Source organism: Syngnathus acus, chromosome 4 (genome assembly GCF_901709675.1).
Source record: "Syngnathus acus chromosome 4, fSynAcu1.2, whole genome shotgun sequence".
Classification (NCBI taxonomy): domain Eukaryota; kingdom Metazoa; phylum Chordata; class Actinopteri; order Syngnathiformes; family Syngnathidae; genus Syngnathus; species Syngnathus acus.
In genome coordinates, this window is record NC_051090.1 from 4,664,943 (window position 1) to 4,687,049 (window position 22,107).

Consider the following 22,107-nt stretch of genomic DNA (forward strand, 5'->3'; position numbering starts at 1 on the left):
GGGACGTTGGAACCACTAATTTGGCTCTTTGTCAGAAAATCTGGATGGGTTGGAAAAAGACAAAATGGAGGTTTTGGAGCAGCTGGTCAAACTTTGGACTTGAATCCGATAAGAATGTGGTGGCATTCGTCTGACAGCTGCTGCTGAGTTAGTCAGGACTTTCTAAGTCAGGCTGCTCCAAACCATGACAGCAATATGCAGCTTCAAGGCATGTAAGCATTGGTGGTTCAGTGGTAGAATTCTCGCCTGCCACGCGGGAGGCCCGGGTTCGATTCCCGGCCAATGCAACCTTTTGCTTTGACTTACTGGGGACCTCAGCGTGGGCTGTTCTGCGCCATGTTTTTTCCTCAGCATGTGGTAGGCTGCATTATGTGACCACATGATTACATATGTGAGGAAGCTCAAACCCATTGGTGGCGAAATAAATGCCTCATGTAGGGTTGGACCGGATTATCGGCATTCCCATCTGTTTCAATGGGGAAAGACGATTTGTGTTACAAGTCATCATAGAGAGCCGGAGGAGGAGGAGGTAAACGAGTGCTCCAAAATATGCAGAGAAAATGCAACAGCGAGGTGACTTGTGCAAAATTGGCACAATCCCGGCCCGGATTAGGGCGGCTTTGCGCGAGTGTGTTTGGCAAAAGCAGCGTGACGGCATCATCGCTGGAGCCACCGCTGATATCAAAGGACGGATTGGATGCAGAGGCAGTGAGAGACAGACGCGCTGCTTACTGTCACTGCCGCATACGCATTCACCGACTCATGCTTGGCTGTGAGGAGAAACATGTCGGGTTGCACCCATACCATTTTTTTGGGAGAGTAATTTGCCAACACTGACTACTGATACTTGACAATTCCATTATATGTTTTTATCCGCCTCTTCCATTCCTTACACCAAACCCGAGGAAGAGCCAGGCTTAGGAGCCTTGCCTCCGGCCGACAAGCTTGTAAAAAGAGGGTATAAAATAAAAAGGTAAACAGCTCTTTTTCCCCTCGCCTTCATAAGTGAGACCTCGACCTTAATCAGCAATTTCACGGCCGGGGCTCCTGGTGGCTTTAGCCAGCACTTTCACGGTCCAGGTACAAGTGCCGTAAACGTTCGAGACAAGCAATCGATGCTTTGGCCGAGTACAGCTGTGCATCACGGTACTTTATTTGGCAGTAATAGTGTTTTTTTTTTTTTAAATACAAACCTGTATATACCAAATAATAAGCCTTAAAAGAAAGCGGTGGCTGTTGAACAAATGTCCTATTCCCTTGCCGTAAATGTTCCTCCCGACAAAATATAATTTGTCTGTTTTGACACGAAAATAGCCGTAATTTTGACTGTGAATTGTAAGAGGCGCAATTCCTTAAAGCAATGTTTATGCCCATTTTAAACATCAGAGCATCTTATGACATGTCACGGGACAATTGCAGTCATTTGCCTGTCTGTAACAAAAAACACTTTCATGGCCTTCCCGTTTGATCATTTCAAGATTACATGTTATTTGACGTGGCAATTCAGCAGGAGATACAGAACATTAGCAGCATTAGCCTCATTAGCCTCTCTGAGTCTGACCGACGAAAAGTTGTTACATAACTCCAAAGTCATTACTCCATTTGTATTTTTAATTGCAAAAGTCTCTGCTGTGAGATCAAAACAAGCGAGTAAAACTTTTATCAGCCTACGTCTCTAAATGTGTCCTAAATGGCCAATATAGCAGAAAGCTAGCCAGCTAGCTAGCTAGACAGATGTGTAGTTATGGGTGCCGCCATAAGTGAAAATCGAAATCTGCGGGGTTGACGTGTTAACTAGTCATCCAGCATGACAACCAGGGGGCTAAATCGACTCTTTTAAATGAGGAGGTCGGCGACGTCTTCATAGTTCCAACGATTGTCGACGTTGGAGCGAACGAAGGCGGCCGGCAAACCGGCAGCGCCGAAGCGACAGCTAAGTGACAGCACTTAACGTTTGACAGCTCACTAGCCATTTTACAAAGGCCAACGTGTCAGCTTGACATTCCTTTAGACCAATAAAAAAAAGTGAACATTTATATATGAAATCTAATACTGCGAACGCCTGAAAGAAAGAAAGCAGCTCAAAGAAACTTCTGACTACCGTCTTGAGTTTTTGAAGGAGACTTCTAAAGGAAGTCTATTTCCATCCCTGGCGTTAAGTGCTTTGGAAAATAGTGAATAGCTGTCACAAAAGAAAGGAGGGCAAAAAAGCCACTTCATTAGGATGAGGAGCATTAAAGGAGTGGAAAAGGAGATAAAGACGGACATTAATGAGGAAAATGCGGACGTTTAGGCAAGGCCGCACGTTTGCTGACAAGGACAAAGGGATATATGTTAATTGCGGCTCATTACGGTCTCGTAACGAATTCGAATCGTCTTCATTAAGTATTCCGTGTCGTTTGTTTATGAAGTTTGAAGTGGGAGAATTTACTTTGATACCAGGTATGTTTCGACCTCAAAGGGGGGCATATTACGGAAACCGGACTTTTTAATAACTTGTATACGAGTTGTTGGATCTGTGGATTGCCTTCCCACTTATCGACCATCCCCAAGTCTTTGAAAACTTTATCGCACCGATGCAGCGTGGTCGCGTGTGATCATCCGCGGCTTTTCATCTCTATTTTTAGCCACTCGTTTGTTTTTTTCCGCTGTTTATTGCGTCTCCTCCATTTTGTTTCTCGGAAGACGCTCGTGCACTTAAAAGTACAACGGCGGCTCGCGAGCGCTTGAAATGGAACGCTTCCCTAGAGGTTTGAGCGACAGGCCACCTGTCACCATTGTTGACGTACTTTAAGAGCTCACAGCTTTGCCCGCCTTGGCAGCGTCACAATCGATTAATGGCGACGGAAACCATCGTGGTTGGTTTCTCGCTTCTATTTCTGGAGACATTTGTGCAACTTTAGAGGTGGAGTGTTAGTGGATGTTCTTCCAAAGTTCTACTGCACATTATATGCTGTCCATAGTCGTACTGTTGTGCGCGTGTGTGTGTGTGTGCACGTCCTCGTGTGTGACACTCCTTGTGGACAGCTGATAAGACTCCCCCCCACCCGTCTCTGAGTCTTCACAGGAGAATCAATTGAAGCCACTTTCTACGTGCTCAGCTTTTAGAAGCTTCATTTTCAGCTTAACCCATCAACCTAGATAAGAGCGTACACACACACACACGAAAATATCTTGGACCGACCGGTAAGGTGACTAACGTTCAACATTTGTTGCCATAACCCTTACGCGTATACACTAACAACGATTCAGACTCATTTTCACATTTTGGGACAATTTGGAATCTCCATTCAACCTAACATGCATGTTTTTAGAAGGTGTCAGATGTCATACGCAAGCAAGGGAGGAACATGCAAACTCCAATCAGGAAGGTTGTAGTTGAGGTTTGAACCCTTAACAAGAGAACCACGAGGCAAATGTTGCTTGACACTTTGGTTTAAAAAGGTGAGCTCAATCTGCAGGATGGGTTTTTTGCAGGGAGATAATAGCACACACAGATACACACACAAACACACACACAAGGGCATGTTTTTGTGCATCTGTAGCGATAGCGAAGGGCTCAGGTGGTCCCGGTGGAGTTGATTTTTGGCCAAGGGTCTGGCTGCTTGTGCGCACTCAATCATATGCTGATTGAGGAGCGCAGCAGCCTGGATGAATTAATGAGGCGTGGGGAGGAGGAGGCGGGCGGGGTGGTGGGGAGAGGCAGCCAATCAGAAGAGCTTCTTAAGAGCCTCCTCAGCTGGCGACAAACTGTGACAAAGCCCCGCTCATCAATCACGCCAAAGATGCTCGCTGCCACGGGCACCCATCCCCACGCTGAGTTCACGCGAGGTGGCGAGCTGACTTGTTTGTCTAACCGCTATCCTTGTTGTTCTTCTTTGAGTAGAACGCGGAATATTCGACTTTAAGCTTCAAGTTCTTTAGCTTCATGCTAACGAGGCACAACGGTGCAGCAACACTTGTGGACAGACAATTTAACAATACTCAGATCTGTTACAAATCTTGGAACGTTACACATTGTAAATATTTGCTTGATCTAACCCAACTAGTAACATTTATTCGAAAAAATAACGCTCAACCGGGCTGAATGGCTTTCGCAGGGTGGCTGCGGTCACGCGTCGAAGCCCAGCCAGCGAGTTTCATTGCTTGTGTTCATATTGGGTCCATATAAAATGTGTAAATGTAAACATATTTGGAGCAGATCATTTTGGAGGGCAAAACTGTCAACCTGAGCATACGGCTAAAGGAGCATGTGAGTTTGAATTTGATTTATTTTATGCATGAATAGCATCAGGAATTGGAGTGGGAATATTTCTCCTGCCTGCAGGTGTGTGTATGTGTGTGGAGGATAAGGGGGTTGTGTCAGGAAATGAAACGAGTCGGAGAGAAGAGTTGTCGGGAGTCGGTAGACAGCAAGTTAAGAGCAACAAGCATCGCAACCCGATAAGCCAAAGAGCCTGAATGACTGATGCGGGACAATTAGAGTGAAAGGACGAATGGGAAAATCATGAAAGAAGTCAGAAAATATATATATATTTTTTTTAAAAAAAGGGCAAGAGCAGGAGGTTGGAAAATGATAGAGCAGCAGCGTGGGGTGGGGTGTCTTAGATCTTAATCGTTATGATTGAAAAAGTAGCCAGAGGACGGTGAGAGGAAAGGAAATCAAATCAGTTTGCTTCCTGTCGAGCACAAAACCAAATGGAGGACATGTCGGCGATAGGACGGCGAGTCGACTACCGGCGGCCATTTTTTTCATTTGTGCCGGTTGGTTTACAAATCCTACTCGTCGCTCGAGTCCTCACGTCAAGCACAACTAGATGAATACAAAACTGAAAAAAAGCTCAACGCACAAAATATCAGACGGAAACTGGGAAAATAGCTTTTGGACCTTTAATGGTTCCGGGCTCATGTCATCAATAAGCTTGAATGCGTATACGAAGACAAGGGGCGAATTATGCTGACGTATGGATGTGCTTGCGCATTAACACCGGGGGAGATCAATCAACACCGGCGCGCTGCATCAATAACTCGTGACAAATGCGCATTAACTCCATGAATTACAGTCACGCGCGCCGTGTCCGTGATGATTTGCTGCGCTGCGGTCAATGTGTGTGCACGTGTTAATTGTAAAGCTCGGTCGGAGAAGCCTTTGTGGCAAGGAACCGCATTTGACAACAAAATGGACGCCGCAGGGCGAGTTGGTTTGTCGCAGCCAGGACGGGTCATTCGAAAAATAACAGCCTCCATCAATCCAGGTATTCATTTTTTTTTTTTTTTTTTTTACAATGAAGGTCCTCATTAAAATCGCGCTCTGGATTTTTGTTTATTTATTCCAAAATGGACATTTTCTTTCCGTTGTGACGTTTGGATTTGAATCTTTCAATTTTAACCGACGTCGACCTTGAATCGACTCGGAAAAAAAATCTTTTCGGCCTTTTAAAATTTGGACGGGTGGAACGGCTCGGCTCGAGACGACCGCCTGCCTCCGTTGTTCTCTTTTCACAGCGGGAGCCGGAAGGGTCGCTTTTGATATTTGCGCAGGCAGCGCCCGCGCCGCCTGCCTCCTCTCATGATTCACTCGCAGCCTCTCATCCACAACATCCGGCGCGCGCCGCTGCCGCTCCAGCGCTTTCATCAGCGTCTCCGCCCCTCACTGAGTTCCAAGCTCCCCTGCGATCGCCGTGTCCTTGCGAGTATCTGCCGCACACGTGGGCGTCAGACACACGGGTACGGTAAAAAAAAGAGCGACGGACGTGTTGTCCTCTCAGTGGAGAGATGAAGCTGCTCCCATGAGGGGAGAATATATGACCATGACGCGTACGGTACATGATAACCGCCTTCAGAGATGATCATTTATTGATTTTGACTCATTAAAAAATTTGACTTAAAGAAGCGGACTTGATGTGAATTCGTTTGGTCGAATGTAAAACTTCTTTTAACCGTAACAATGATGTTTTGAGTAAAATTCTTACACGGTCTGATCGATACATTTTTTTAGGGATTTGGCAGAGTAAAATTCCGGTAACCGATTAATTTAAAAAAAGTATTTTGACTGTTTTATAAATGATGTTTGTATTTGTTTAACTTTACAACAAATTTACAACATAAATATTTTGAATGGGATGTTTTTTGTCTTACATTGCAAGAAAACATTTTTTTGCCAATTTTTTCCGATTTTAAAAGAGTTAAATATCGGCAGATGAATCATTTTAACATTAGCCACTGCGTGTTTTGTTTGTCTTTGTGCAGCGCTCAAGTAAAAGCCAGTGATGCTCCACTTCAGTCGTGTTCACTTTGTGGTAGGTTCAAAGAAAATTCTAAATTTATCCAATGGTGTGAATGTGTGTGTCAATGCTTGTTTGTCTACATGCCGGGACAGGTTCCAACTCAACCATAAAACAAAGAAAGAACAGGACTGTCGGAAATGGATGCACGTTTGTGCCTGCGCTTGTCCGGCAGCCAATCCATTGTGTACCTTCTCGCCCAAAATCCGCTGGGATAGGTTCCAGCTCACTAATTACCCTAATGAGCACAAGCGCTATAGAAAATAGATACATTGACGGGATGGTTTTGGCTAAAGACAAGCAGCTAGCGTGCAAGTGGTGCCCCCTGCTGGTCTGGCATGGTCATTACAGTATCTAATGATCAGGTGATGCAAGTTTTTTTTTAATTTTCTTTTTTTATAATCGCTATAGAAAATGCACGTCAGGTGTCTGCTGGCCCTAATCCTTCATAACATTGTGATGTGGGTCATGTTTGATTTTATTTTTAGAATCTGCCGCAGGCCAATAAAAAGCGAGCCCCGGGGCCACTGTGTGCAGTGGCGTACAGCTGCTAAATGTTCTGCCAACATATGCCCGCCTATGACTCCATCTGTTGACCCGACCACGGGGGGAGGATCGGACTCACCGATTTCGCAGCTCTCCCCGGAGAATCCCTGCGGGCAGTAGCAGCTATAGCCGTCGCCCTCCTGCAGGCAGCTGCCTCCGTGGAGGCACGGGTTGGTCTGGCACGGGTTGCTCTCCACTGTGAACCAAAAAAAGCGTGCATAATTCATTCCTTGACAAAGAAAGAGCATTACGAGAGCGCCGGGGAATGTTGATAAACTACGACGGCAAATGAGGCGAACGCCTGACTCTTTTCCGACCGTCTGCCAGATGTTTGGTGCGTCACGCCACTTTTTATCGCGGCGACTGTTCGTCAAACTCAGAGCGAGGTCACGTCTAACAAATGTGCATTAAAAAAAAAAAAAAGCTGATCGTCACATGTTCATATCTGCAGTTTCGATTTTTTATGATACATTACTGCTGCGTGGGCGAGGTAATAAACATCATTTATGGAAATAAGTCCAGGGCCTCCGTTTGCGGGAAAAGCTGTTTCGTGGAAGATGGCGTTGTAATTATTGCGCTTTTTGAATGTGCTGCGAGGAAAAGGTGATGATTCACTGTCAGATTACGGTGGAAACTCTTAAATTGAATGCCGGCATCTCGTTGTAGCGCGACCCAAGTCACATGCTGAATGGCAGAGAGCGTCGTCCATCATTGGAAGGTTAATGACATATGTCGGGAGAAGACAGCGTGATTTTCCGCCGAGGGGCGTAAATGTCAGGCCGTCGCGCTGAGGCCTCAAATGCGGCCGGGAATGGTCGAGGGGCCGCTTCATCCTTCAAATTAGCGAGCGGGAGCGAAGGATGCTTACAAATCACAGAATCGACTCACGCTCGGGAGCCTCGGGGCGGACATGCAGAAAATGCTTCATTGTCGGAGAAGGCTTAGCGACATCAAAATGCTTTTAATGCAGGTGCTTGCTTTCTCTCCGATCCCGCCGGAATTGCGAGTTCTTCCACAGGAGATTAAAATTGCATGTGTGCGACTAAGTCGGAAAAAAAAAAAAAGGAATAGGAGCTTGCTGAATAAAACCGTTTTTCTCTTCAAGTACAACTAAACCGCGGCCATCACGCTCACCCTCCTAAAAAAAAAAAAACTTCATTTAAATTGTGCGCATCTTTAAAACGACCTGCAAGTTTTCCAGAGCACTTTCTGGCACAGTTATCAGCACTGCAGTGCCGTTAAAGATAAGTGGTGCGTCTCGACATGCTTGTGCGGGGAAAAATCTCGACAACACGTTTTACTCACAGCTCAACCATATTTAGCTGCATTCGTTCTGCACGTGACGTCGACTGTAAAAGCATATGACAACTGTGAGGCTGCTGAGAACACTAAAAGCATAAATGGAACTAACTTGTGATTTAGGAAAACATGTGGATGATCAGTACGATGAATTAAATATCGATTACACGCACAACGTGTAACAAATACGATCTGCGGCCCGCCTTCTGTACCACCGTCACGCGTAGATTATCAAAGTGTTGCATTCTGTATTTTGCACTTTTTTGTTTGGGGACCGAATTCAGTGAGGGGAAAAATCGGAAGGAGAGAGCGAGCCACACCATCATACATTTCTGCCTCGTAAAGCCTCGAGCCGGTGATTAATTACACACTGCTCTTAAAATAGGACGGCGGCAAGTCCATTCCTACTTGGAGCCCCCTTATTGCTTTTTCTCTGTGCAGAGGGCACAGAATAGTCGACTTTAACGTTGGAGGTTGAAATATAAAGTGTGCATATACGCCCACAGCCGACAGAAGTGTCAGCCAGCTCTAAAGAGGTCGCCGTCCTAAGTTTCTTCGAAACCGTTCATTCGGGAAATTACTGAGCATATGGAAGCTAATGCATGCAATTAGAATTTAAGAGCCAGCGTGAAACTGGATCGCCGAGCAACGGAAGCATGCCGATGTCGCAATAATCATCTTGTCGGACTTTATCAGAACTTTTTTTATTCTTTTGATGACAACAACAGGACCTTGCTAAAAGTCAAACCAAAGTCAGATAGTGCCTATACATGCTATTTTGTCGTTTGGCAGCAATCTTTTTTTTTTTACCCGCGCTTATGTGGCTGTACTCGGACTCAGCGAACCTTGTAATAGCGTCGGAGAGACTGAGATCATGCCTCGGCCGATTCAAGAGCCCCCCCCCTCCCTTCCTCGGTTAGAGAGGTTAGAGCCCGATAACCCGAGTCCAGCATTGAGAAGCTAATCCCGAAGTGCGATGCAGCGGAGCGCAGGGGGAACAGCGGCGAGCCGTTGTCGCTTTAATAGAGCCCTCACGGCAATCGTCATGGCAGCCGTGACTCGGTGGGTGAAAGATTGATGTTGGAACACGTGTTTGTGCACTCATGTTGAGATAGAAAGGGGTGGGGGCGAGGCGACGTTATTCATCAGTGACACGATGTGGGGGACAATGGAATAATCCAAATTACAATCTCTCTTTTTTTTTATGCAAATTTTGTTATCAGAAATTACATAAGTGTAATAAGCAATAAATTGAATTTTCAAGTAGCTGTGCTCCACTGTATTTGAAATACAAACAATTTGTATTTTTAAAATCCAAGGTTCTTTAGAAAGGATTTCAGCAGCCCACACAACAAAGTCTACGAATATTGTTGTTGTTTGGAAAGAGATGTCCCTGACAGGCTGGGATTGATGAGCGCTGCGGGGGGGCGAGAGAGCCTCCATTTCTCTTTGTTTGTGCGTGACTGCAAACACACACACACACACACACCTGCGTTCACGTGTTTGTTCAGGCGTGAAACAACAACACTGCATATAACATCCAAGATGTCCTGGTCCACGTAGCAAAGCATTACAGGGCAAAGAGTGGAAGAGAGGAAATGAAGGCCGCGGTCGGTGTTGACGGCGCTCGTCACAGTTTACATTCACGGCTGAACGCTTGACTCATCTTGACAGATGGTAATAATAAACAGAAAGCAAACATAACTTCCATGCTTGAATGTAAAAGTGGAGTTGTTTTTTTCTTGGTGTGGATGAGAAAGTTCCATTTCAAAGTGTCACACTGACCTTCAAGAAAACATTGTAGTGAGCATGCCACGCCACTAGGTGGCAACATTTTGGGAATGATGTGGCAATCAATTGTGTGTAATACACAGCGCTATTTTTCTTCTTATTATTTTTTTCCCTCTTAAAAGTGAGGATCTTTTTCATCAATCTCTTGGTCGAAGGCCCTCAACAGGTGGCCCATCAATTTGTGGCCCTCGAGATCAGTCGAGCTCTGGCGTAGTCAGAGTAAGGTCGTAAAGCTTGCTGCACTTGGCACGGCTCAGCCATTCATTGTAAATTGTGAGGCTGGCGGCCGCAATTGAATTTTTTTTTTTCCCTGCACTGTGCTTAGGTTAGTTCAGTACCTGAACAACCTGTCTCCATGCCAACCTCGATACACAGACTGTTCCTGTGTCACCGAGTTCATGATTCGGACAATTTGCTAGCTTGGTGGCATGTTTCAATTTCGCTGCTAAAAAGACGATGGGCCATAAAAATCGGTTATTACAAGAAAATAAATAAATGAAATGTACGTACAGAAAAAGGGGAAAAGCGGTTTCTAGTCTGGAGTTAAACCTGACAAGTCTCAGGTTGTCCTAAATCAACGGCATTATCTGGGCTTTCACGCCGCCAAGGATATAATCCATCTTGGCTCCTCATCACTCGCATGCTGTCCAACTTCTGCCTTTGCGCTCGTTTCAAGGCTGTTGTATTTTTAATCATCTGACCGTTTTCAGCACACCAACGCATGTGCAGCCGAAATGCGGGGCTGCAATTTGGTTTTTCACAATTCAATTAACCGCCGCTATTAACGTGGTCGGGCACTGTTTGGATTACGACATCTTATAAATGTAAGCGTTTGGTTTGGAGAAGAAAATAAATTCTTCCACAAACACAAAACTCATCTTATCCCGCTTTTCGACACATTTGCGCTGTTTATTTGCAGCCTCCACTTTTCTTTCATAAGTAGGATTAACAAAGCTGCTTAAAGGGATGATATCATACGGAGGCAAAAATTCATCACTTGTTCGTTTGATATCTTCCTAACAAAAAAACACACGGACGCCTTGAACTTGTGCAAATGCATGTTTTCCCCTGATGTATTATATAAAATAAAATAAAAAATCCAGTCCTACATCTGAATAAAAAAAGCACGGATTGGGGATTTCACAGTCCCTCGCCTGCCTGCATGTTTCCTCCGCTGTGGATCTAAAAAAAAAAAAAAAAACGTAAAAAAGAAAAATTAAGCCTTTTCGCTGACAGGCGAGAAGCATTTATAAGAAGAACAGCCTCGCGGGTGTTTGCTTGGAGACCTGCTTTAAAACTCCACAAAGAACTTCACGCGACCTCTCAGAGACACACACACACACACTTTTCAAAAGTCCCTCGAGGACGCCACGGCAATTTGCAAACATGCCTCTTTTCTCGCCGGGATGTAATTTATACCTGCGCGGCAAACATCCCGTGGGACTTCACCTCCCACCGGAGACTGATCATGTAGGTACGCGTCCCACGCGACCCGCATGAGGAGGGCCCTGCGTGATGTGCTGTGACGGACGCTCGGAGCCCAACCGCCAACGCTGCTGCTGCTTCGGGGCCCGCCGGGAAAGCGTAGCAGGAGGATTTGTATGTCGATGTTTTAAGACATATTTAACAGTACGCAGTCCCGACGAGAGAAATACATAATTAAATAGCATGTTATGCGAGGAGGGGGGCAAAACAGCATGCGGCATCTGTTGTGTTGCGGAATTAAACGCTGTTTTTATGCGCGTCTTCCCTGAAGATCTTTTTGGGGAGCCGCGCGTGATGAAAAATGGCTCATAAAAGAGCAGCAAGAACACAAAACAAGTGTGTTTTCCATTTCAAGCGGGAGCAGTAAGGATCAGGAGAGTCAGACATTAGTTTGTTTTAATAGCACGTTTGGGTGGTTCAGTCCGTCTGGTAAAAAGACAAAAGCTTGTGACGGGCCTCCAGAGGACCAATAATCAAGTTGTGTCGTGACAGGAGAGATAATAAGACATCTTGATGACATCATAAACATACTTGTTGAAGACAGCCTTCCTATAGGCTGCATTGGTAAATTCACTTTTTACAGGCTGCATTAGCATTTCCGAAAAGTTGCCTGTCGAGTTTTTATCGACTATTCGAGAATAAATTAACATTTACTTTAACTGGAATGTCAATGGACCCGCTGATTACACTTATTTACGCTGACGAAAATGCCTCGCTGAATTATTTAGCGGTTGGGTGGCTTTTCTTTTATCCTTTTATCGCTCTTTTGCAAATATTTGCCCTAGTAACAAATCCTCGTGATTTTGTTTCAGCAGACTAGCTTTTGCTGATGTGGCAAATTAGCATAAAACTCAAACAGGATTGCTAACCATTTTGAATTTGAGCATATGACAAGTGGCTTTTTATTCCACGTGTACGCCAAAGTGTTAGCGTTAGCATTTGAGTGTGATGCAGTCTCAAAGAGAGTCCGCGAGTTCTCCTCTGAGCACTCGAAGCTCGTTCTCGGCACTTTGTCTCGCCTCATTAATTCGCTACTTTGTGCATATATCGAGTCAATGCACAGTCAGCGCAGAAGAGTTTGCGCCTGTGCTTTATTCCTTTTGGCAAAGGAGTTCTTTAAATAAGCAGTCATAGTAGTTCATATTGTTAGCCAAACATTGGTATAAAGAAAAAAAAAAACCTAGGCTTTGACTGCTTTGAGTCAGGCTGTGCGGGGTTCAAGAGGTGGATCAAAACACGATCCACACCAAAGACCCAAAGAGCAAAAAAAAAAAAAAAAGACACAGGGTCGTGGCCAAGACATTGCCGGAAAAAAGAAAAATATGAGCGTCCGAGAGAGGACGGGGCAGACAAATCAATTGGCTTCCCTGAGCAGGCAGGCAAGCTGGTAATAAGCCACTCTGGCTCGCCCCTGATTCCATTTCTCTTCACCCCTTCATGCACATGTCAACCTTTCTCTGCTCCTGAATGTAACTCTCCAATTTGTTTGAGGGCCGGATGGAGAGCTATTGATGCTGCTCGCCGTCTTGGTCCCTCTTGGAAATACACAACAAAGTCAGGAAAACTCTCACTGTGATAGATCCCACAAACGACGAGGGGGGGGAAAAAACTCCACGCCAGCCGTCTGTCATTGTCCCAAGGCTGACCACGGTGTGCCTCAGAGCATCCAGACGGACGAAAACGAGACTAACGAAAAGGAGCTAGGCTAATTCTCATCTAAGCTTTTTTCCCCCGACTTGGCTTTTTTTTTTTCTTCTCTCCATCTCCCCTTCTGTCCCTCCATGTCAACCCAACCGAGTGAGGCCGACCGTCGCTGCACCACAGAGCTTGGTTTTCTGCTCAAGCTTTCTTCCGCTGTCATAAACCGTTTGCTCGGGAATTTGAGATACAAGCGCTCTATGGTGGCAGGGAAGTCAAGTGAAAAGATGACAAGCAACATTTTGGCAGATGGAAGAAGTCTTTAAAAAGGCTTTAGGCTGTTTAATACCACGGCCAGTTTGAATTTACTGTTAAACTAAAGTTTGTGTATTTCAAAAAAAAAAACACAGATTTGAATGGGGAAAATAATTCTTAGCTTAATGCTAACAAACAATGCAAAACATATAATATAATTCCGCAGCATATGGAAACACCCGCAGTCGTCGTGAAACTCTTCTTCATTTATATCTACATAATTGTATTACAACGCCCCCATGTGGCCAAGTCATGCACACCAAGTTCATTCTGATGTGTCCTAATGATGGAGGCCGAACTGTCAATGAGAAAACAAAGTTATGACAGAGGGGAAACGCAAAAAAAAAAATCTGAGAACATATAAAGCACGGAAAGAAAAACAAGTAAAGAAAGAAAGATGAGAAGAAATAAAGCGGCCCTTGGTGCAAAAAGGGATAAGACAAGGCAAGTATTATTGATCACTGTGTGAAGTTTATATACTCCCACCTACAGTATAACACCTTAGAGGACACGTTAACCTCTCTCTCTCTCTCTCTCTCTCGCTGTCTCTCTCTCGAATTCTCTTCTTGTCTTCCATCTCGAGCTGCCCGCCCCCGCTGCGCTTTCCCTCCCTCTTGTAATCTCCTCTGCAGTACACCTGACAACTACAAAAGGTTACGCCGACACGGGGGTTTTATTCTTGTAATTGTCCGAAAAGCGTCGTCCATTCAAATGTCATCCTATAAGAGACGGACGGGCGGGCGGGCGGGCGGGGGATTACAGGAGAGAAGGGACACAGAATGTCACATGACACTTCAACAGGCCCCGCCTTCTTATTAATTTGAAATATATTTAATTCGATTATCAAGTTCAATGATTCGGTCTTATGCGTGTCGTGATTTTCACCAGCCAATTGACAACAACAACAACAAAAAAGAAACAGTTCCAGAGTGCCATGTAATGCCCTGAACTCACAAAACAGTGGGCAGAAGGCAATGCTGGAAGAAATTTTCAATTAAAAACACATTGCGGCTGAATATTACACAGACGGCGCCGTGAGAAATGATTTTAATTTTCTCGCTCTGCTTTGCCGCCCCGGTGGCTCGCCCGTCAGCTATCAGCGAAATCAATGACAACACGCTGTGACAAACAAGTGCGGCCGATGTTTGTTTGGCGGAGGCTCGACAAAAGGCACAGAATGAATGAAAAACAATTCGAAAGGGAGGCGAGAGTGCAGTCAATTATGAGGCCCATCTTGCAAGATTGCGTCTACATGGATTTGTTGGACGAGGATCTTTGTTTACGCCCACAGTCCACCTAATTGCACTCACGCCGACCCTCTAATTACTCCACTAAGACCTGAATGCTCTTACCTCGCTATGTCTGGACTGATGTCTGCCTCGCGGTTCCCGAGACTGCGCTAATTGCAAACCCGAACGATAACAAGCGTGACACATACCTGATGGGATGAACCCAAAAGCCCAGCTGGGTACCAGGATGCCAAAAGGGTTTCTTGCGCCTTTGCCGTCCGTCACCGCCGGCGTCTTGGGTTCCTCCGACTTTGGAGTGGAGCCCTTGGAAGGTATCCGATGACTTCCAAACACGAAGGACTCGGACACTGCCAACCTGGACTCCATTTCTGTAACAGCCTGCTTGGAGGCGGGCCAAGCGGTTGGCATCTGATTAACGGCTGTTGATGATTCCATTGAGGAGTTGCTTGTGATCTTCTCCATCCATGAGATAGAAATGGATGGTTCCTGTGCGGAGGAAGGTTCAATGGTGACTGCCGTGGTTGCCGGATCTATGCTCGGAGTGTTTATGGTTGTCAGATGCTGCACGGTGGTGAGCTCAGTGGTGGTCAGCACATCCATCAAAGACTCCGGTCTGGAAGTGACCACCTTGGTGACACCGCGACCAGCCTTTCTTCCCGCACCTTTCCTTGGCTTCTTAAGAAGGGGAGTGGAGCCACCACTAGGGGCGCTCTCTCCTCTTTGTGACAGAGAAGAAGAAGAGAGGCTATCAGCGGGGCGGTGAACGTAGATGATCTCACCCCTGGCCTCCTCGGCTGTTTGAAGCGAACTGGTGGTGGTTGGTTGCGCCACCAGTTGCCAGTGGGACGATGTAGTTAGTTCAGCCACAGTCACAAGTTCGGATTCCGAATTGGAATTGTCATCCCGGCTGGGAACGGTATTAACAAAATCGCCAGGGAAATTATTCCCATCACTACTCCCTTCCAATTCCTTTTTCTGATCAATCCCAGTTGTTTGTGCCTCATCTTCATCCTGGTCCCTCCCCTCACCAGAATAGTCCTGACGAAAGGAGTCGGGCAGGGTTATCGTCTCGAGTGGACCCGATTTGGCTTCCAGAGTCTCCCAAGTGCGGCTTTGGCCAACATTCCTGGGAAATCCCACCCTCAAGCGCCGTAATGACTTGATGGCCCACACTGGACCTTCTTTGGGAAGCTTGACCTGTTCACTTGGGCTTGATTCGCCTTCAGAGACCACTGCAGTTATCCCTGCGAGGAACACAAAGTCAGAGTATTTAATTTGATTAAATTAACAGTGGGTGGGTAGGCGTGGGCTGCATTTAATTTCATGGCTGTGGAATTAGCAATTAAAATCATTTGAAACGAGCTCCATGAGCAGTAACGGACGAACTCTTTTGTGGACCGATCCGAAGCAGCTTTTTATACAGATGCACAAAAATCAAACCCGATCGACACCACAGCCTTTGGGAAGTACTTCAAATATTTTCCTATTTATTTTGTCTTGACAAATATGTGCAAATCGAGTCTCAAAAACAAAGTTTTTAAAGTACATTGAGCTCTAACGATGAGAAATACAAGCGTACAGGCTCAGGTTTCTCTCAGTAATAAAAGAGCTTGTAATATAGTGAGTTGTCTCTCAAGAGCTCTCTGCAGTCTTTAAAAATGTGGCTGCGCGGGAGAGCAGTAAAAAAATATTAGCGTGCAACCGAGGAGACATTTTTCTCGTATATTTGATCCTAATTCACAAGCACCAAGGCGGGCAACTGCTGGTGACATTTTACTGTACATTTTGTCGTCGGGATTGATTGAGCCGTTTGAGTACCGTACCCAAAAAAAAAAGTAAAAAAATAAAAAAAATAAAAAAACGGGACAGTGGAGTCATTTCAGACTTCTCGCACTAAGCGAAATACTTAATAATTATCTAGCCCAAGTGGTCGGCGTTAGTTTAACGGCGCTAAAAGCAGACACCGTCTCTGTCATCAATAATTCATCCTGTCATCATTTGTGACTCATAGCTGCTTTTTGTTTATTCAGCCCAGCGGTGTTATGGAGAGGACCCCGCTTAGTCCAACCCCGACGTCATGGCTTATCGAGTGTGTAAACATCTATCGAACAGATTACCACCAGAGGGGAGAACATACACAAAAATCATACGCATGAAATATTGAAAAGGGAAAAAATGTATTATTCAAAAGCTTACGCAAGGTCCGCAAGCGCCGGAATCATTTCCATAGGAGGCAGGCAAACCTAATTGCCGCTAATATTTTTCAATAAACCCACTGATGCGTAAAAAAACAAAAATCTGGATTAATTATGCAGCAATGCCCCCTGTCATTCATCCGACGAGACCGTGAGACATACTGTAAACACAAATCATAAATGCTGCGACGCAAAATCCCCATAGACTCGTCTTCACTGGCCTGAGAATCCCTCGGGAGTCGGGCAGAGGTAATATTAAGATGCCGGGGGAGGGGGACAATGCGAGAGACGGACGAGAAAGAGAGCTGTGCCACCGCTACTGCAGGTATGACATTTAATATATAGAGAAAAAAAGAAAAAAAAGGGTAGGAGGAGAAGTTATTGCAAGGCTGCGTGAATCATGTCAGGAGCATCTACGCTGCCTGTCAGCCCTTCTGTCACATCAATTTGGTCATCCCGGGCAGGGGTGTGAAGGAGGTGTGTGTTTCTTTGACCGACACGTGGGAAACCAATGCGGGGTTTGACGCAACCTCTTTTATATGCATCTTACGGCTTGGTTTTTATGAACACCCAAATCAAAGACGCAAATAAATCTTACCATTATCAGGTTTTTTGCTCTCCTGCTGCGTGGCCGACTCGATTTCTCTTTCGTTTTGGGCTGCAGGCAGTAATGGAAAGAGCGGCATCTCTTCTTTCTCCTGCTCGGACAGACTGTCGTCAGCACTCAGTAATCCACTGGCATGGACCAGCCCGGAAGGGTAAAGGTCACTCCCGTGCTCCGCGATGGCGTTGTCGCTGTTGCCCTTGTTGTCACTCAGAGTCTGGTTCCTGTCGGAGGTTTCTCCCGTCCCAGTTCCAGCCCAGTACTCGAAAGGCTTCATGAGCGTGTTGACAAAGTCCGCCAGTATGCTTTTACTGCTTTGAGGCTGGGAGGTGGTAGAGGCCACTGATGGGAAAGTGTCAGAAGAAGGATCTTCTTCCTCTTGGGCTGAACCGCCGTGGTTCTCCATGCTGCTTTTGGAGTCGGCGGGTTCTTCTCGTTGGGATCGGCCGGTCGGGGCGACGTCTTGTCGGGTATCCCGACCCCGCTCGGGGCTCAAATGGATGACCACGTGCTCGTCGGAGATATCGGAGGAATTGTTCGTGGCCGCTTCCTTCAGGTCTGTGGTGTCGGTTTTGGGAAATGGGTGGCCCGGGCGGGTGTGGCTGAGCGGGGAGTCGGCCTGTGCAGCCGGGATGGCGGCGTGGGGTAAAGCCAGGGCCTCGGGGGATTGCACATCTGCAGGCTGGTGGGCTAAAAAATACAAAAAAAACAGGACAAGAGGACATTTTGACACAAATCAAAATAGGAACAACAATCAGTTAACTTGGTTAAAAACGATTTTATTTTGTTTTTCTCTGACTTCATTTCTTGTCTCCATTTTAATTCTTTCTCGTCATGAACTGTTTTGCATACATAGTGTTGTTGAGCTCCGACAAGGGAATTAGCTGTGTAGCTTGGCCCGTGCCGGTAAAAAGGGAAGGCCAATATTGACATTTTCATCTCCTCTCAGCTTTGTGGAGAACATAATTTGTTTCAATCCTTCACGTTGTGAAGATGATGATCTACGAGCTTGTGTGGTGACAAATGGACCGCTGCTCCGTTCCCAAGCTGCTGTTGTTGTTTTGTTAACTTGAAATGAATTGCTATTCACAAGCTTTATGACGTGACGCCTTGGGATAGAAAATGTCAATCATTCTTACTTGGTTGTGGAATTAAAAATACTCTCGTAGGAATGAATGTGCATTTGTATGGAAATTTGCTCGCCCAAACACACACACAGTACCTCGGTAGCAGTAAGCGTCAAACATGGCCGTGGTGTCGGGGAAGCCGGTGCGATTGGGATTGCTGTAGACCGTTCGCACGCCGGGCTGGTCCCCGCCGCAGTTCCTCCGCGGGACGTTGATGGGGTAGCGCACGCTGCCGTCGGCCAGCCAGCCCGGGTCGCACTGGTCCAGGCCGGCTTGCCAGGCCAGATACAGCTGGCCCACGGTAGCCAGCTGGGCCCCCAGCGATTGGCAGTGGGCGGAAGCTGTGGCCAGATTCAATTTCTCTTCCACTGTGGAGTGAAACACTTCACCTGGGAGGGAGAAAATGGTGATGTCACCACCACAGTGCACCAGAGACAAAAACAGAACCGCTCGAAATAATCCACACAGCCCAACCGGGCCAGAGATCATTCAATCCTGGTGGAGGCCACCGGGCGTTTACCTTGTCGCCGCTTGGCAAAACAGTAGACATCAAATAGCTCGTCCGGGAACCTATTGCCATAGTTACGGATGCCGGGTGAGTCGTCACGATCGCCATAGCAACCGGGCCGAGGTGACTGGATGGGATACCTGCAGAGCGCGGCAAGAGAAGGTGGACCCAAAACAGTGATTTCGGAAAAGAGTTGCAATTGAACAGTGAGTGAAGCGATAACGTGAGGAAGATGAAATATTTCAAAACGAGATTAATGATTAATTTTGGCCATTTGGTTTTCAGTTTCAAATTTCGATTTTGCGGTGGATGGATGGCGGCTCTATAATACCACTTTCCAATGTGAAGACTCCTTCCAAGATAAATTACTTTCATTATCTCCTCAGCTTGAATCATATATTATTTCAAAATTAGCCTGAGAAAGAAAATGAAAATTTCCCGTGAAAAAAAAAGACATCCCCCAGTGGTGTAATAAAGCGCAAGTGCACCATTCATAACATGTCACAACACGCTGAAGGCAATTAGGAAACAACAAGTCGTTCCCTTTAGTGTTGAATAATTATACTGAACATCCATCTCGGTTGGCGATTGTTTCTAAACACACTTCACACTCAAGGGAGGCCAAGGTGGGAAGTCAGTGAGAGGTTAAAAGCATTTGCTATTCCTCCGGTGTTTTGGTGATCCGTATTTCGGCGCCAGCTTTAGCTGTTCTTTCACACGGGGATGATTAAAAGATTTTGTTTGGGCTCCACAAAGACATTAGATGAAGCAAACACACAAACACACACTACAGGCTTTCTCAGAGTCTCTTTGTAAGGGAGTGGTCTCTCCTCCCAGCCCCCTCCAGCCGATAAATCAATGGCAGCCTCGCTATTAATTGGCGACTTGGCTGATGTTCACTTTGAGCCTTCTCAACGCGAACCAATTAGCCGTGTCCCCAGTGGGATCGTGAGGAGTATGACGGAAACCAGCGGAAGGGGGGAAAAAAAAAACAACAACAACCTGCCAGCGAGAAAACAGTCAAGTCGGTCTCCTTGACGACGGCAGTAAAGCGTAATTAAAATGTAAATATGAGGCACTAATGCCGACGGGCTGGAACGACTGACGGTGTTGGAATGTGTGCGCAAACACGGCGTGAGGGGCGATCACGGAGCACTGACGTTCGTACTCGCAAAATATAAAGTCGATGGCCGCCATTAGTTTTGTTGCCGTTGTCATAATCATTATATAGCGTCGAGTTTACTACTTGCTGTTCTCTAACGAGGAGCTGAGCCTTTCTGTGCATCTCTCGTTCAACCCGATTATTTGCACATGGGCTGTGAGTCGGATGAGAAAAAAAACGAGCCTCACCGCACGGTCTGGTCCGACAGCCACCCGGCGTCGCAGTTCTCGTAGCCGTCGGCAAAGGCCGCCTGCAGCTGGGCCGGCGTGGCGATGGCGGCGGAGTTCTCGGCGCACACCCCCTTGGCGTCGGCGAAGGACAGGGCGTAACGGTCGGGGGGAGCGCGGTAATGAAAGAGCACGCCTGGAGCCGAGAGAGACGTTCAAACGTGAGCACGTACGTCCATCTGTGCGGCCGCTGGAGAATATTTGCATCAGACAGCCACTTGATAAAAAAACAAACAAATGTCACCTTGCTGCATGGCTCCACTCACTTTTGTTTTCAATGGCATATGCTCGTTAGAGTTTAAGTCTGGGGACTGACTTGACTTGTTATTCTGACGCTACGTTCAGTGTGTGTCATCATTGCTGACCGCTCTCCGGCTTTCCCACTTTGATACCTGGCCACACTTGAGCTCGTTAGCCACGTCACCAGCGTCCACATGAGGGTTGTTATCCGGCTCGCTTATGAGCCAAAATGCTCTTCAGGTCATGTCTGAGTCTACCCGCTTGCGACCTTGCTTGATCAATCTTAAATGCGGATGGTGGCCGCTCATTGCAATTAGGAACACAGTAAGGTGCAATTCCCACAACTGTGAAAAGTCACCAACCGGATTCTCCATTTAAATTAGAACGAAATCGCTTTCCATCACCTCCGATATTCGCTCGCAGCTCCGTTCCCGTGACGATCGACATGAAATGGGTGTCCGGTGATTTTATCAGCAAGATGACAAGGATCCGTGTGAAACGGAGAGTCGGGTGGCCGCGAGGCCATTAGCACTCCGGGCTATCGGCATTGGAATTCCTTAAGGGCCGTACTTTGGCAGAAATATCGAGGCTGTCCAAATTCAACTGTGTGCTTGAGCGAGCAAAAGTGCGTTTGCACACATCATCGTATTTTTCCGAGAGGCCATTCCGGGGTGGACCCACAGTGCACTATGAATATACACTATGAAGACTTTTTGGCTCTCCGGAGTAAAAATATATTCCTGCAGCTCTCATCGGGTATGTAACTTATGTCCTCTGCAACGCAATTGTATTTGTAAGTATTTCCTCAGCGCAGTGGAATCGGTGGATCTGATCTACAGCCTGTATAAAATGTCCTCCTAAGCAACATCATCTCTATTTGAGCATTAAAACAAACTCTTCGAAGGCCTGTACAATTTCAGTTTTCAGGTACGTTGAAACGAACCGAGTACATTTGTGGGTAAATTGAGACAAGATCAGGATTATTTCCGTACATCCCCGTATTGTGACATTTTTGTTTAGTGGGGTACCGCGAGAATACAAAATACATTTCTTGGCTCAATAAAGGTTGGAAAACAATGCGCTTGTCAATTAGAACGCAATTTCAGCCGAGGCTGCCTGTTCTCCGGTTAAACCAGATCCCCCGCATCGCCACGAGGGACTCGAACAATCAATAGCGTCATGTCTAAGAGACATACAATTGACTCGAAAATACGTGCGCTGAAAAGCTAAGCAGGCAAGAGTGAGTGAGGCGTCGTGTGGGAAATTAAAGCGGCAAAATCCGAGAAGGAGCGTGAGGAAATATGTTATTGATACAGCCAAGCGGTATCAATAACTGCTAATGGTTACATTTGAAAACAAGCATTTGCATTCTGACGAAGGCTAGCTTGACGGCCAATTAAGAGCGAACCGTGGGGACGGCAACTCTTCGCTAGCGA

At 46.3% G+C, this 22,107-nt stretch overlaps 1 protein-coding gene and 1 non-coding gene across 3 annotated transcripts in view; one reads left to right on the plus strand and one right to left on the minus strand.

The window, feature by feature from the left end:
- The window catches only part of ncanb (neurocan b), a 54,413-nt gene that overhangs the window by 8,049 nt on the left and 24,257 nt on the right, over window positions 1–22,107 (minus strand). For both annotated transcript variants that reach the window (XM_037250023.1, XM_037250022.1), the window contains 6 exons: window positions 20,393–20,567; window positions 19,055–19,182; window positions 18,630–18,923; window positions 17,402–18,097; window positions 14,797–15,852; window positions 6,910–7,026 (listed from right to left, as the gene is read on the minus strand). In XM_037250023.1, the coding sequence (XP_037105918.1) occupies window positions 6,910–7,026; window positions 14,797–15,852; window positions 17,402–18,097; window positions 18,630–18,923; window positions 19,055–19,182; window positions 20,393–20,567 (2,466 nt within the window). The remainder of the gene's footprint in view (window positions 1–6,909; window positions 7,027–14,796; window positions 15,853–17,401; window positions 18,098–18,629; window positions 18,924–19,054; window positions 19,183–20,392; window positions 20,568–22,107) is intronic.
- Window positions 217–287, plus strand: trnag-gcc. The gene has a single exon. It is a non-coding gene; the product is annotated as a tRNA-Gly (tRNA).